Source organism: Lepisosteus oculatus, chromosome 8, assembly GCF_040954835.1.
Source record: "Lepisosteus oculatus isolate fLepOcu1 chromosome 8, fLepOcu1.hap2, whole genome shotgun sequence".
NCBI lineage: Eukaryota > Metazoa > Chordata > Actinopteri > Semionotiformes > Lepisosteidae > Lepisosteus > Lepisosteus oculatus.
In genome coordinates, this window is record NC_090703.1 from 7894081 (window position 1) to 7909627 (window position 15547).

Below are 15547 nucleotides of genomic sequence, written 5' to 3' on the forward strand. Positions count from 1 at the left end.
AAGATGGAAAAAAGCCACAATGAGGGCATGGTTGGTGGTCTTTCTCATGTCAGCCATAGAAGTGGAGGTTAAACATCCCACCAGTCCTAAACATTGTGCTATGCCATGCTAGTGCCTGTGAAAGGGGATTCTAGTTGGTCTGTTTGGTGGTTGCAGAGTGTGGCAGCTGATCTGACCAGCCTGGACAGCGAGATGAGCAGCCAGAGAGCAGCTCTGAGCCGCATTGCCAGTCTGGCAGGAGCAGAGGAACCAGAGGTGTCCACCTGCTTGGACCGTCTGCAGTCCTGTCTACCCTTGCTTCTCTTAGCCCTCTCCTCCAGAAAGAGAAAGCTGCACTCCCGGCTGGAACAGCTGGACCAATACCAGGTCAGAGCCACATTGCACTGGTAGCTCTTGAGTGACAGACATTATTGTAGAAGAGGGAGAACAAGCCATTTCGAAGCAAAGCATAAAGCTCTCTGTGCAGGTAGAATTCACTAAATAATCTGGAAGACCCGAGTAAATCCTGAGTGAAAAATCACAAGTACCTGTAGATCAGGAGTTATACTTTGGGTTAGGGCTACCAATCAAGTACAGGAGCTCACATAAAATAAGTTTTAAATCCCTTACCCAGACAGTTGTGGAGAGGGTGGAACAAGCAATCCAGTCTTGTTGAAGCCGATATATTGGCTTCTTTCAGCTGAGGTCCATGGACCAATTAGCTACTAATTACTGAACAATATACAAGGGCCAAACAGTCTCCTCATATTTGTCACTGTTCACTGTTGTTAAAGTCAAGTTTGAATTTGATGTAATTAAAGGCAACTGTTCTGTTAAAAAATAGCTCTGTCTCAAATATGTTCAATAGCTCAATGGGTTAATTGGATTGATTTCCTTCTCTGTAGTGACTACAGAGAGTGTAATAGCTTTACGACAAGATCTTTTGATTGAAAACATCTTAACATGCCAAGAAGCCTCAAGGGCATTTTAGGGAACAAACAAGCCTGCAAAGTAGTAAATGTTTGTCTGAAGAATGAAATCATGCCTCTGGGAGGATGTAAAACAAACTATATCACTTCACGATAGGCAGATTTTGACATCTTTAATTCATCATTAAATTAACAGACCATAATGTGTCCTATATTAGTTTGTATTTGTTGTCCATTTACCCTAAGGCATGAAAATGTGAACAACTCATCAGTATGAAAGAGTCCTCATCTGACAAATTAACACCTTTTGTTTCTCAGGATATTATGTTTCAAATAAGCACGTACAATAAGAATCACAGCTTGTTGGTGTGATGCATGTTTTGTTACTCATTTATGTTGATCGGTCTCAAATCCATGACCATAACCTTTTTTATTTGTGTAACCCTACAGACAGAGTTAAGGAAAATGCATGCTTCCTTGCTTGATAAAAAGTCATTTTTACTGCAAACAATTAATGGAGCCAGTGGCCAGAGCATTGCTGAACAGCTGCAGGTAACTCATTTGAACTAATGATAGATTTCTTCCTTTCACCTCTCAGATAGGACTGTATGCCATGATACTGATCATCTGCACTGTAAGGGAAAAGGAAAAAATACTGTGTTCACTAAAATGGTTAGAATACTAAATAGAATAGAAAATGTATTACTCTTATAAAGTGCTGTGGGAGAGACACTCTTATAAAGTGCTGTGGGAGAGACTGGGCGGAGTGGTGGCTCTGTGGCTCAGGATCTGTGTCTGTGACTGGAAGGTTGCCGGTTCAAATCCCACAGCCGGCAGACGAATCCTACTCCATTGGGCCCCTGAGCAAGGCCCTTAACCCCAACTGCTCCAGGGCAGGCCCTGCGCTCTGACCCCAAGCTTCTCTCCCTTTCTGTGTGTCTGTGTGTCTCCTTGGAGAAAAGCTGGGGTATGCGCAAAGACGAATTCCTAATGCAAGAAATTGTATAGGGCTAATAAAGAAACATTATACATTATACACATCTCTGAGCTGGCTGAAATGTTCACTGAATTGTTTTTTTCCTCTCCTTTCTGGTGAAACTAAGGGAAAGGTGAGACTCAGACAAATGTTTACCCAGGCCTGAGAGTAAACAACCATGAGCATTTGTAGCACCCCTACTAGGGGGCAGAGTGACACAAATTGGAACTAACCAGACAGTCACACAGGCTTCAAGCACAGGGGGCTGCAGATCTGACTTCAGAAAGCACTTGTTTTTTAGACTGAAGCATGCAGAACTGAGTATTAATACGGTAGAATTATTAATACTATGATGGACTGATGCTACTGTATGTCCGGGGTGCATCCGGGACAGGTTCCCGCGTAACCCTGAATTGGATAAAGTGGTTAGAAAATGGATGGATGGCTGGATAGCATTATCAATATGCCTATAAACTTTCATCTTTCACTTTCATGTAGATATCTTCATGGTGGTTAGAAAGTTTTCAATGCAATACTTTGTGCAAATGTTTTATTGTCAGATTAAAAAGCTTTGTAGGTGATGGAAAAATATATTACGCCTTCTCCTACCCCTGTAGTTTCCTAGTAGTTTTGTTAATCAGCTTCTGCAAAAATCGAACGTCTTCAAAATGCCCTGTTACCCCTGTTTCTTCATTTTCTCCTGATGCGCATTAGAGGTTTTAAGCATGACCCAAAGGGTCTGGATTTAAAAGAAGACATTTTTCAGAATGATTTTTTAATTGTAAATGGACTGTTATATTATGTTTGTAATATGTGAGGCTGTGTCAGTAGGTCTTATCCTATGGCTCAGACTCTTGCAATGCTTCATCATATTGTTGTCGTTAAAAGACTTTGATCCATGTTATACTGTGCTTAAATAGTCTCTGCTGAAGAATTATGGATCAGTGGAACGTAAACATGGAATGGTGAAACATTTGCCTGAAGCCAGGCATCATGTGCGTGTTGTGGGCTTAGTGGGGCTTCTTCAAAGGCCTTTGTGTCTGTGTGTCTGCAGATGGCTGTGCAGTTGGAGTCCATGCTGGAGCCCCAGGAGAGCTGTGTGTCTGTGCTGAAGGAGCAGGGACAGACTCTGGGTATCCCCACTGCTCTCATGCTGGAGGTCACCAAGTTAGAGGTACAGTGCAGTCTGCTAAGATCATTCCCAAAAGCACTTGCACACTAAGACAGTCAGAATTCATGAATGCACTTTCATTGGGAAAGCACTTATCTGAAGTTAAAGATGGCAGGGGGTGTTGTTGCATGTTGGTCCATGTTTACGACTTGTTTTGTAGAACGATTCTGGATTTACACACTCTTAATTTGTGCATTTTTGGTTTAAGGCACCTCAAGAATGTGCTACTTCTTAATTTAGGATGAATTAGTTCTTACTTTAGTGCTCTATAGTGCCAGCAACAGGCATAACATAGTGATCTATACAATATCCCCTGCACGTTTCCAGTTACCAGCACATGCAGTATGCATTGTCATCTTTCAGGAACGCTTTACAAATCAAGAATTTACTTGGGGTATGGAAATATATCCAGAAATTGATTTTAAAATGTAAAAATGAGACTGAGGAAAGTACATAAAGCGATTTAAAAGTTCAGAACGTCCTGTCACAGCCTCGTGCAGCAGATCCTGTGTGTGATCCTGTCTGTGTGCTCAGGATGTGCTGGACAGCGCGTGGAGCTCTCTTCACGAGCGGCGCGAGGAGCTGACGGAGAGCCTGCACCTCGAGAGGCACTACGGCCAGCTGCTGCAGGGGCTGGCCAGCCTGGTTGACATGGGACGCCACAGAGCCACACTTGACCCGAGGCTCGCCCTGCACAGCCACACGGACCTCCAGGGCTACCTCCAGAAACACAAGGTGCACAACCACATTGCAGATGTAGAGGAGTAAAGAGATGCCAGTGTGCTGGAGAGGGAACTGCAAAATCCATTTTTTTAAATCCATTTTTATCAAAAGATCAACAATAGCACTGGTGTGAGATCCTTAATGAGGGTCTCTATATTTTCCATATTAACTGTGGTTCATGAACTATTACAGCATGTGCCTTTTTTTATTACTGATCAGTTGACATATACTTTAATGATGAATCCTTCTTTTAACATTTATCGAGTTATCTTACCTTTACATTGATCAGTTTTTGCCAGTAGGAATATGTTCTCACTGCCCTTTGTTGTTCATGTAATTGGTCTGCATCTCAGTCAAACCCTTGACCGTCTTTTGGTTTGGCTTTGACAGAAATTCTTCCAGAATCTTGGGAAACGCATGGTTATGATGGAGCACCTCTCCCAGTGGGTGCCGGTGAATCTATTCAAAAAGCACGAGAAGCTTTGGACAGATCTCGTGCAAGAGATGAACTCTCTTCAACAGAAAGGTCTTGAGAAAGGAACAGAGCTGCAGAGAAGATTGCAGGTGCGCTGCACAGAACCATTCTTGATCACCTTCAAGATTAAAGATAAACCTTTTTGCATAGATTTAGTACTTTGAAGTCACTGTGTTGTTGCAAAATGAACAGATTCTTCAGGGTTTCAAGTGCCCTGTAATCCATATACAATACTTAACATATTGTGCAATACCTCAGTATTGTATTGGAAGTCCAGTGCTCTTTCGAAATGTAATTTTCTTCAAAGTTAGTTGAATCTGATATGAATGGCCAGCCTTTATGACAAACTGTCACTTATTTTATTCCTGGTAAATGTAGCATTGTTATGCACTAGCTGCGCTCTCCCATGTACTTGGTGCTTTTCTCGGCAGGTCTGGTCCGACTTTGACGAGAGCCACAAGTCCCTGTGCAAGCTGCTGCAGGACGTGGAGGCCAGGATTCCCACTGTGGGCCTGGTGGAGGAGTCGGACGAGAGGCTCAGTGAGCGGCTGTCTGTCTATCAGGTACCGGGCTTGTACTGCATTCAAGAGAGGAACAAACACCTCGCAGCAGCCAGGTGGCGCAATTTCACCTACCTTGCTCTGAACAACCCCAGAAGTAATGGATCCTGCAGCTAGGATCACACATTCTCCCTTCTCTTAACGACAGACTACTGTTCTTTTAAATTTTCTCCATTCATTCGAAGTTTCATTTCACACCTCTCTGGACCCATTCTGACTTCACACCTCTTGATTGGCCTCTCAATTCAATTCAATTCAATTCACGGTGCTTTATTAGCATGACCGATGGGTACAATCAGTGTTGCCAAAGCAAATAAAAAAAATAAAATTAACATGGAACAAAACAAACAATAGAAGTAAAATAAAATCTACAGACATGTTACAGACATTTACAACAAAGACATATTATAAAATATTGATATATACTGTAGGCGGCTGGAGCATTATTGGGAGACAGACTCACTGTTCCTCAGGCTGTGACAGGAGATACTGGGCTGCCAGATCAACTGAGTTCCCTCCTCCCTCTCCCAGTAGGATTGGGACCTGTTGTGGTTTTGGCAGGTGTGGGAACTCTGGGATTAGATTTCTGAATTTCGGGAAGAATGTTTCTCTAATCCCAGAGTATCTGTCACAGTGCAGTAGGAAGTGCACCTCTGTCTCTATTTCTCCCTGCTGGCAGTGGGAGCACAGCCTGTCCTCTCTGGGCAGCCAGGTCTGCCTGTGTCGCCCAGTTTCTATGGCCAGGCTGTGGTCACTGAGCCTGTACTTCGTCAGGGTCTGTTTCTGTTTGTTATTTTTGATTTTGGTCAAATATTCAGCTAGTGTGTATTGTCTGTTTAAGGTTCTGTAGCATTCCAGTTTATGTTGTGTTTGTGTGTGTGTGTCCCAGTGTGTGAGATATTGCTGTTTGATCTGTGCTGTGATGTGGTTGAGTCTGGGTTGTGGTGCTCTGGCAGTGCTGTCCTGAGGCTGGTTAGTGTCGGTGTTGCTCAGGTCGGTGAGCCTCAGGACCAGCTGGCTCAGGGGGCTCTGTTTTTGGCTCAGCTCTCGGCTCAGCAGGGCTTTGTGGTGGTAGGAATTTTGGTCACTGTTTTTTAGGTGTAGCCAATACTTTAATATTCTTTTCTGTATGTTTATCAATAGTGGGTACTGGCCTAATTCGGCCCTGCACCCGTTGATAGTAGTTTTTCTCTGCACACGGAGGATGATTCTACAGATCTCCATGTGCAGAGTTTCTGTGGGGTGTTTGTCCCATTGGGTGTAATCCTGGTCTCTCTTTCTGTCCCCTGCTCCCGCCTCTCACTCCTCCTCCCTCCCAACCTTTGTTCTCCCGCTACTTTACCTTTGCCTACTGCCCTGTCTCTCTCACACCTGAAGAAGGCTCCACGGCCGAAACGTTGTGTTCTCTTTCTGCTTTTTTTCAGCATGGAATAAACCTATTACTTGTTCCTTTGCAACCCCAGAAGTAATGCTAACTAACTATAGAGAGTCACTGTCAGAGTCCATTCAATGGAATATCTGCTTTCTTCTTTACTTGCAGAAAAATGAGTAAGATTCAATTTCAAGCTAGAAATCCTTTTCAGATTTTTTCAGATAGACACCTTCCTGTAACTGTGAACTGGATCTTCATTCTCTGTAGTGGAACACAAATACAATCATATTTGTACAGCTCAGTCAGTGGTCAGATTAAAGCAAAGAACTGGAATACTTTAACTAATTAAGTTTGTTTTGGGATTTCCAGTATTATTTGACACTGTAATGTGTTGGGGGTTAGGTTTAGGCAGCATTGCGTAATAAGTTGGCAATTAGTTGGTATTAAAATGAGCTGGAACTGTAAAACTCCAGCATCCTCTTAAAGAGAAGAGCTAATAGGGTAAAATAAAGGTCTGATGCATTGACCCTTTAGTAACTTTCACTCTTTCTCGGGACTAGAATCACTGGGAAAATCACACTGCACACTACTGTAACAAAGAGCTGATATTATTGGAGAGCTGCCAGCTGGAGCCACAACAGCAGATTAAGGTTTTGCTATCGCAAGCTCTTTCCCCTTAATGTGCAGTGTTTTATATTTTCAGCTACTTGAACCGTCATGTTTCACTGACACATGAACAAGATTCACGATTCTCCTGAAGCAGGCTTGCCTACGTTGTGTTCAGATTCCCAATCAAACCTGAAGCACCAGAAGCCAGCGTGTTGCCATAGCACCACGTCAGACGGACGCCATTGTCGACAGGAGTAATAACAGGCCACTTCTTCTTCTTGTCTCTGTCTGGCAGCAAATTCAGGGCGTCCTGCACGAGAACGCCGCGCGTCTCTCCCAGGCTGCAGTAGCAGGGAGGGGCCTGCGGGGGGCGCTGGGCAGCGCGGGGCTGGAGGCGGCTGTGGGGCAGCTGGAGAGCAAGTGGCTGGAGGTGCACGTCAGGGTGGAGCGGGACCACCACCGGGTCGAGACGCTCAGGAAGCTCTGGAGCCGGTCAGCCCCTCCTTCAAAACAGTCACTCTTTACACTGTGTCCCAGTTTGTGCACACTGGGGGGGGGATATCAGAATATTGGATATAGGTATATGTCTATCTGGTATCATATATGATACATCCATTTATCCAGTATGGTAGCAGTGTAGCCGGAGCTTATCTTAGCAAGCCACGGGCGAAAGGCATGAATATGTAATATAATGATGTTCTATATTACTTAAATTAAGTACATCAGAAGGAACAATTTAAAGGACAAGAAAAAAAGTGAATATGTAAATTGGCCACGCTTAAAAAAACTCTAAACAGCAAAAGAATCTGAAGAGTAGCTGACAAACATTTTAAAGTCACCCGCAGTACTGTTTCAAAGTCATATCATAAATAGGTGTACAGTATCTTCTGCTTTTAGACTGCACACTTCTCAAAGTGTTACGAATTTTAAAAAAAAACGTCAGCATAACTGAACCCCAGCACCCAGAACTCCCTGTCTGGACTTGCAGGGTGGTTGATTGCTCTCTGGGCCTGCAATGGTATCTTACTGACTGTGCCGGCAGGTTTCGAGAGGATTCGCTGGCCCTGAGTGGCTGGATGGGCAGTGCCATGGGCCGGCTGAAGACGTGGAAGCAGGATTCGGTCACCGTGGCCCAGGAGAAGGAGACTCTGCAGCAGCGCCTGGCTCACTTCCTGGTGGGTGCGCACTGAGCTCCAGGCTGCCCTGTCGGTTAAGCGAAGGTGTAGCGCTCTGAATGCTCAAAGCAATGGCGATGTCTTTAGGTTCGATTCAAGGGAGCCAAGAGATATTTAATACGGCCTAATGAGGACAAGGACAAAGGCCGTAAGCTGGTTTAACTGTATAGCAGCACGAGGATTACAAGCATTTATCTCGTTTCACCAACAGTGTTTGGGGCAAAACAAAAACAGAACACTGAGCAGAAAATTGAACAGAAATAAAGATAAACATAAAAAAGGTAGAAAAGGGGAAAAGGCAAACATTAATTGAAAGGAACAAGTACAGGTGTATTCCATACTCCATAGAGAAGTAAAGAAACACAGTTTCAGCTGTGGAGCCTTCTTTAGGGCGGAGCTCTGGCTCTGTGGCTAAGGATCTGCGCCTGTGACTGGAAGGTTGCCAGTTCAAATCCTGCTTCGGCAGAGGAATCCTACTCTGCTGGGCCCCTGAGCAAGGCCCTTAACCCCAACTGCTCCAGGGGTGCCGTACAATGGCAGACCCTGCGCTCTGACCCCAAGCTTCTCTCCCTGTTTCCCTGTCTGTGTCTCCTTGGAGAAAAGCTGGGGTATGCGAAAAGACGAATTCCTAATGCAAGAAATTGTACAGGGCTAATAAAGAAACATTATTATTACATTATTACATTCAGCATGGAGTAAACCTTTACCTGTTCCTTTGCAGCCTACGCATGCAGACGCAGCTCCGTACTTGAACTTCACTACTTAAAAGCCCAACTAAACAGATTAGTTTTTAGTATGACTGCAACAGTGTTTACATTTCTCAGAGTGGCAGGAAGTGAGCTCCAGAGGTGGGGAGCAGGGTGACTGAAAGAGACTCTTGCACTTATAGGAAAGTGCTACTAAAAGATGTGCCTCAGCAGGGTTTTACGCTCTGTTTGGTACATAGGGAGTAATGAGAGACTCTAACTATTGGAGGGGGTTTGGTATGAAGGGAAGTTAAAAGTCAAGTTTTGAACTGAATGCGCTGGGTAATGGGGAGCCAGTGATGGTGTGTCAGGATTGGAGTGATGTTGTCACTGAGCCTTGAAGATCACAAATTGTTGCCTTTGTAAATTTAATGGTGGTGTCGTAAAAAACACACACTGCAGCGTCCCCGGAGTTGAGCTGTCAGTGGGACAGCAGTGCTTGAACGTGCGCGTCTGAGGCGCTGCTCTCCGCAGGAGTTCGCTAAGGAGGTGGAGGCGCAGTCGGGCCTGAAGGCCTCGGTGCTCAGCACAGGGGCGCAGCTGCTGCAGCTGAAGCAGACGGACACGGCGGCCCTGCAGACGCAGCTGGCGCAGTTCGAGCAGAGCTGGACCGAAGTGCTCTCCAGCCTGCCGACCGTCCAGGAGAAGCTGCACCAGGTAAATGCTGCCTCCGATACTGGTTGCGGTCCGCATGGCCGCAATTCAGCTCGATCAGGCTGTCGGGAGGGGTCTCTCACACAGCTTGTGGGCAGTCGAAACAAGACTCCCAGACTGGGGGCTGCTTTGAGTCAAGGGTTGTAATATAATGTGAAAATCGAAACTACTGGGACAGTGAAGTGAGATTTGTCATTTTTGCTGTGTAGTAATGACATTTGTGTTTCAGATGAAAAGATGAATAGATTTTCAAATTTTGTGTCTAGGTATTTTTTTGCATTCATGTTTGCCCGTGTTAGAATAGTATCACTGATTGATTTAAGTTAAGCATAAGTATTGGGACAAATGAACTTAACGCTGTGAAAAGTTAGCACCCCTCGACATCACCAGACTCTTGATGTGTTCCTTTACGATGCTTCGCCAGGCCTAGTCCACCGTAAAAATGACAATTACGTTCAGTGTCCCAACATGTATACTTTTTCCTGTTGTGTTTTTAAAACATATTTGAGAACATTTTTCATAAACCTCAAAGTGCAGGAAAGGAGGTCAAGTTCACTGAATAATACCAGTACAGGGCAGGAGGGAAGAGTCCTGACCTTCGGCTTCGGGACTCTTGTGGAGGTGTGTCTGCGGAGCAGAGGGTGGGTTCTGGCAGGCAGTCCAGATGCTTTCCTCTTTCAGCCGAAGGGGGTTTAGATCCTGCACTGTAGCAGACAAGCGGGAATTCTGGTTATATTGTGCTTCATAATAGCCAATTCTAATGAGGCTCTTAAACCACAAAACACTTGTTTCCTGACTCACTTTGTGAACTTTCCTCCTCTCCATAATTCCTAGAGATAAAATGAATCAGCAGCCTTTTTCTTAATATCCTGTGAACAAACTCTAGGCAGATCAAAGAGGGACCACAGAACATCCTACAAAGCTGCAGGGTCTACATGGACTGAACGTCTGCCAGATACCATCTCTATCCACGTCCTGATTGCTTCTCTGTGCAGGTCTCTTCGATGATGCACATTAAACAGGGCTCCCTTCTCTGGCTGCAGAGGCCTGCAGCTCAGAATTTCAAAAGGCAGCTCCCCCAGTAGTGCGGAAAACACCAGGCTGTGCTGTTCAAAGCTCTGTTCATTATTACCGGATATAAAAACATTTTACTTTTAGCTTGTGCCAAGTTTTTCTTTGTGTTTTAGTGCATGGTGGGAGCTGGACAGTGACACTTAAGTGTGTTAGGTTTTGTTTCTGGTTTGATAATAAATAGAATTGGTCTCTCGACTAATTTTAGATCCACCTCGAGCATGTACTGTAGTTATTTCTTTCCCTTTTACAGCTGCAAAAATGTACTGATTCCCAAATTTTTCCCTTGTGATCCGCTGAAAAGTTAACCATTCTATTAAATTCAATGTGTTTCACCAATTAGCCACTGGGTGTCACTGTTTGCTGATCGAAACACTTGATGATCACTGTATCACTTAGGAAATACCGAAATGGAGGCAATAAAACCAGGTGCCAGGTCACTAGAAATTTTTGGCTTTGTGTTCCAGGACTTTACGGAATCCAGTCTGAGTTGTTCACTGGACTAGATTTGCAACCTGCCTTTCCTCAGCTGTCAGGGCCTGGGGTTTTATTGGTGCCGAGACGCAGCGGTGAGCCTGACAGGTGTGATTGCTCCCCTGTGTACAGCTGCTGATGGAGAAGGTGTCGTCGCGAGAGGCCATGGCACAGCTGGACCTCTGGATGAGTGGGATGAAGGACCAGCTGCAGGAGGACGAGGAGAGGGTTCCCGCGGTCTCCGGCTTAGCCAGCATCACTCAGCTGCTCAAGAAATACAAGGTGCCCCGTCGGCTTCGTGCGACAGCTTGTGAAACAGATCAGTGGACTTGGTGTAGGGGTGTAAGCCATCACTGTTTTTAACTGGGCATTTTTGAGTTTGAGTAAATAATTTATCACAGGATTACAAAATGTGTGTATATTCTAAGCCCAAGAGCATTAAACATTTCATTGCACCTGTGCATATGACAAACAAGCTGACAAGAACCTGAAAGTAAAGACTTGAGCTTGGTGGAGCTGTCGATGTGTTGATCTTGCAAGGCAGTGACCAGCGTGTGATGAAGTCTGCTGTGCGTGTTTCTTTGCAGAGCTAACTGACAGCGTGAGAAGTTGCGGGCCTGGCAGGGAAGCTGCAGCACTCTGTGTTCACTTGATCTTCTATATTTCAGGAATATAGCCTTGAGATGAGCTACAGGCAGCTGACGGTGGATTTCGTGAACCAGTCTGTGCTGCAGACCAGCAGCCCTGACGTCCAGGGAAAGCGCTATGAGCGGAAGGAGTTTGCTGAGCAGCTGGGTGCCCTCAACCTGCAGTCACAGCGACTCCAGGGAGCCCTCAGTGACAGGGTGAGGCACTACAGCAAAGCCCAGGCTGCGGTCTCTCACGTACACGCTGAGACCAGGAGCCCGCTGTTCTCTTGAGTGAAATTTCTTCTAAAATAGTGATACATTTATTTCCGTGATGTGGTTCATCCTTTTGGCCAACAGCTCTTGGGTCCTGGGTTAGATTCTGGATTGCAGTGCCTTCTTGTGACGAGTTTGTAGATTTTTCCCATATTTGCCTGGGTTTTTGCCAAATGTTCCGGTTTATGTCCACTGTCAGTTAACCCAGTCGACTTGTCTTTAGGTGTCCCTAAATTGGATGGGCGTCCCATGCAGGATGGGTCACCCTGTGCCCTGTGCTTCCGGAAGAGGCTTCGGTTTATCCTTACTGGTGAAAACCCGAGTTTTGATCCTGCCTGGTTGAATATTTTGCTGGTGTGCTTACATGTGTGGGTCATTTCATTGCAACACAGATCCGGCATCTGGAATCCCTACAGGAAGAGTACACAGAGAAGGAGAACAAACTACAGCTCATCCACAGCTGGGTTACAGCCCAGCGGGAGAGAGTGTCAACGTTCGAGAAACCTGACAGCCGAGCCCTGGCAGAAAAGGCCCTGAAAGAGTGTCAGGTATGGTGCCAGTTCTGTGACTCTTCTAGATCGGTATCTTGCAGTAAGCCCTTCAGAAGACAAGCATGTTGCAGTCTTATCTGCCTATCATTAAATTGTAAAATATTTCTTCTAAAGATTTTTCAGATCTTGTTCGGTAGATGAAAGTCATGTAATTTCACAATAAGAAATGGTTTTGAGTGCATTCTTTACTCTAATTAATCTTCATATCTTTTTTGGAATCATTGGCTTTGGCCTCACTGGTCTATGCTGAGTTTCCCATTGTAACACAGGTTGTTAACTGTTCACTTTTACTCAAGTCTCCAAAATTGTCTGCAGTGTAGAGTTTCCAGCTGAACCAAATGCAATTTATACAATGTAACAGTAATGTTTTGTAGATTACTGTAATATTGTGTAAATTGTACTCATGTAATGGACCGTATAGCTTTACAGAGCAGCTGTACTTGATGATTAGTGCCCCTGTCTTTAATGTCTCCCCTAACTGAGCAAACGCTACAGCTCCAGGCGATTGTGATTCTTGAGTACGGGGATGCTGACCTGCCAGCTGTCTGTGTGCTTCGTCAGGAGACTGAGGAGAAGCTGAGGGTGAAGTCCGGAGAGGCCGAGGGGCTGCGTGAGAGATGTCAGTCCCTGGACACAGGGAGCAAGGAGGGAATTTGGAGGGACTTCATGTCACAGGTGGATGACATCAGTGCGGCTTGCACAGGCCTCAGTCAGCAGGTACTGACAGTGGAGTCTTCTGTGAAGCAGCATAACGGGCAAGCTCTCCACCATCTGCAGCAGAGTATTAACAAATTAACCTTTCTTTTTTAAAATACCAGCTCTCAGTATGCAAGACCCCCCCATATACTGTAATGTGAAGGCTGCAGAAATGCTCTTCTGATGAATTGTTGCAAAAGTATTGAAATGTATACTTAAATGTAAAACATTTTGAAATCATGGACACAGTGCAGTTTTTTTCTTTTACTATTCCATTTGTTTTATTAATTTGTATATATTCTAGGTGTGCTGAGGGATATTACTTGTGGTGAATGTAATTTTCAGCAACATGTTGCATGTTCACGTCTTGAACGAACCTTGTAAATGCTTGCTATCGTGAACCCAGCTTGCTCAGATGAAGACGTCCCTGCAGACAGTGGTCCAGCGTTGGGGGGAGTTTGAAGGAGTATTTGGAGAGGTGGAGCTGAGCACGATCAAGGTCCGCTACAGCCTGGAGCACTGCTGCTGCCCCCTGCTCTCATTTGAAACTCTGAGGGGCAAGGTGGGGAGCCTGAAGGTATTTGTGGTCCGTCTTTTCATTTTATTTACAGGGCATGCAATTGCACCTTGCATTGATTGCATACTCTTCGGTCTCTGAACCTTTCACTAGCACGTTGTGGATAGAGTAGGCTCAGTCCTCTTCCAGTGCATTGCATCCATGCCATTGAACCGGTTTCCTGGAAGAATAGCAATGGGCAGCAAATCACATTTGGCTTATTGGGCTCAGACTCTAGATGTTCTGCTAATGCTATGTCATTATGCGTGAAACTAGCACAAATTACTTTGGCAATGAGCACAGTGATGTCTGCCTAAAAAGGAGCTGTGGAAATGACCATTTCTTAGAACGATCTCACTTCCTTCTATTTGTCTGATAGCTGTGTTGGAGTGTAATGTTCTTCTCCACCCCTGCAGAACCTGCAAGACGGGGCTGAGATGGGCGAGGAGGGATGGCAGACGCTGACTAGGGCTTTCTCCAGCCTGAAAGACCTGTGCAGCTCCTCTGCCACCCAGCTCCTGAGCGACCAGCTCCAGTCTGCACGGACACGGTCAGTGGAGCCCTCTCTCTCCTAGTCCACTGTATGTGACTCTGACTAGTTGTCCTTTTCACATTCATTTCACCAGAGCTTCCCATTTTAATTGTATGTGAGCTGAACTAATTGAACCACTGGGCATAACTGTAGCATTTTATCGGATGAATGGGATGCAGCTGTTATTTTTAGCTTTGCCGTTTTTCAGTGATTCATCTGCCATGATCTGTCACCTCCGCGGACTCAGGTTTTGAGAATGTATGCCCTGTAGCTTTTGACTCATTTCAAGAGCTAGTTTTAATTTCAAAACCAAAAATAGCATGTGCAAGACATATCCTTTAATTTCCAGTAAAAATAAAACTGCAACCGGAAATCAAAATAACTGCAAAGCTTTTCTTCACCAGCCTATAAGGAATATGCTGCTAAAAAATGTTTCAAGCACTCAAGTTTTTTTTTACTTTAGTTTCTTTATGCAGTAGGCCCTAATTGGAGATTTGGTCAAACTTTCTGTTATTAATAAATTAATCAATCAGCCTTTGTTAAGAGGCTTTTTTTCCCCTGTAAATGGTTTTATTGACAATAAATTTTAAATGGCCGGTCTCTTGTTCCCTTCTCTTTGCCAGATGGATGGTAGTAAATCAAGATCTTACAGATGAGCTCCGAAAAGCTCAGAGCTTATTCCAGCTTTGGCAGAGGTACCGGGACTTCGTTGCTGACCGCGCCCTGCTGCTCGATAAACACCAGGAGGAGTGCAGCAAGCTGCTGAGCTCTGTCTCTGCCGACGAGAGCACCGTGGATTTTGTGCGAAGTAAAGTGGAGGCCATTAACGTAAGTGTGCCCACAGGCTCCTTAAGAGGCTGCAGTGGAGGAGTCTCATGCAAAATGCAAACTGGTTAAATGAGGTTACAGCACAAGCATGAGTACACACAGACATTGATTCACATCGGGAGCACTGGGATAGGCAATTAAACTGAGTGTATCCAGAATTTCCTTAAGTAGAGCCAGGTGTTTTGGAAGCGATGAGAAGGGAATATTTTGTTCTGGGACTGGCAATGTGTTGACCACACTAAAAGGTACAGGCAAGTTCTTTCGGTCCATACTGGAACTCCCAGTCTGACACTGCACCAGGTGCTTGCTCCTGCTTCTGTTCTGGCATTGATCCCTCTCTGTCAGTGATGAGAACCCCTCACCTTTCATGTGTATCGTATTTATACAGTATATACAGCTATCTGCCAAAATAAAGGAAACACAAAGGTCAAGTATCTTAACAGGGCACTGGGGCACCACGAGCCAGCTTCAGTGTGTCTTGACTTAGATTCTACAAGTGTCTGGAACTCTACCAGAGGGATGTGACACCATTCGTCCACAAGAAGTTCCATCATCTAGTGATACTGCC

The 15547-nt window shown here is 45.1% G+C and overlaps 1 protein-coding gene across 4 annotated transcripts in view; it reads left to right on the forward strand.

Annotated features, from left to right (window-relative positions):
- syne2b (spectrin repeat containing, nuclear envelope 2b) overlaps positions 1-15547 on the forward strand; it is a 151950-nt gene that overhangs the window by 95983 nt on the left and 40420 nt on the right. For all 4 annotated transcript variants that reach the window (XR_011190212.1, XM_069193151.1, XM_069193149.1 and 1 more), the window contains 16 exons: positions 157-366; positions 1359-1460; positions 2939-3058; positions 3590-3790; positions 4169-4342; positions 4685-4816; positions 7090-7286; positions 7837-7969; positions 9190-9372; positions 11047-11196; positions 11583-11759; positions 12209-12364; positions 12929-13084; positions 13470-13640; positions 14036-14169; positions 14775-14979. Coding sequence is in view for 3 of the 4 variants with exons in the window: in XM_069193151.1 (XP_069049252.1) it covers positions 157-366; positions 1359-1460; positions 2939-3058; positions 3590-3790; positions 4169-4342; positions 4685-4816; positions 7090-7286; positions 7837-7969; positions 9190-9372; positions 11047-11196; positions 11583-11759; positions 12209-12364; positions 12929-13084; positions 13470-13640; positions 14036-14169; positions 14775-14979 (2601 nt within the window). In the remaining variant the exon portion in view is untranslated. The remainder of the gene's footprint in view (positions 1-156; positions 367-1358; positions 1461-2938; positions 3059-3589; positions 3791-4168; positions 4343-4684; positions 4817-7089; positions 7287-7836; positions 7970-9189; positions 9373-11046; positions 11197-11582; positions 11760-12208; positions 12365-12928; positions 13085-13469; positions 13641-14035; positions 14170-14774; positions 14980-15547) is intronic.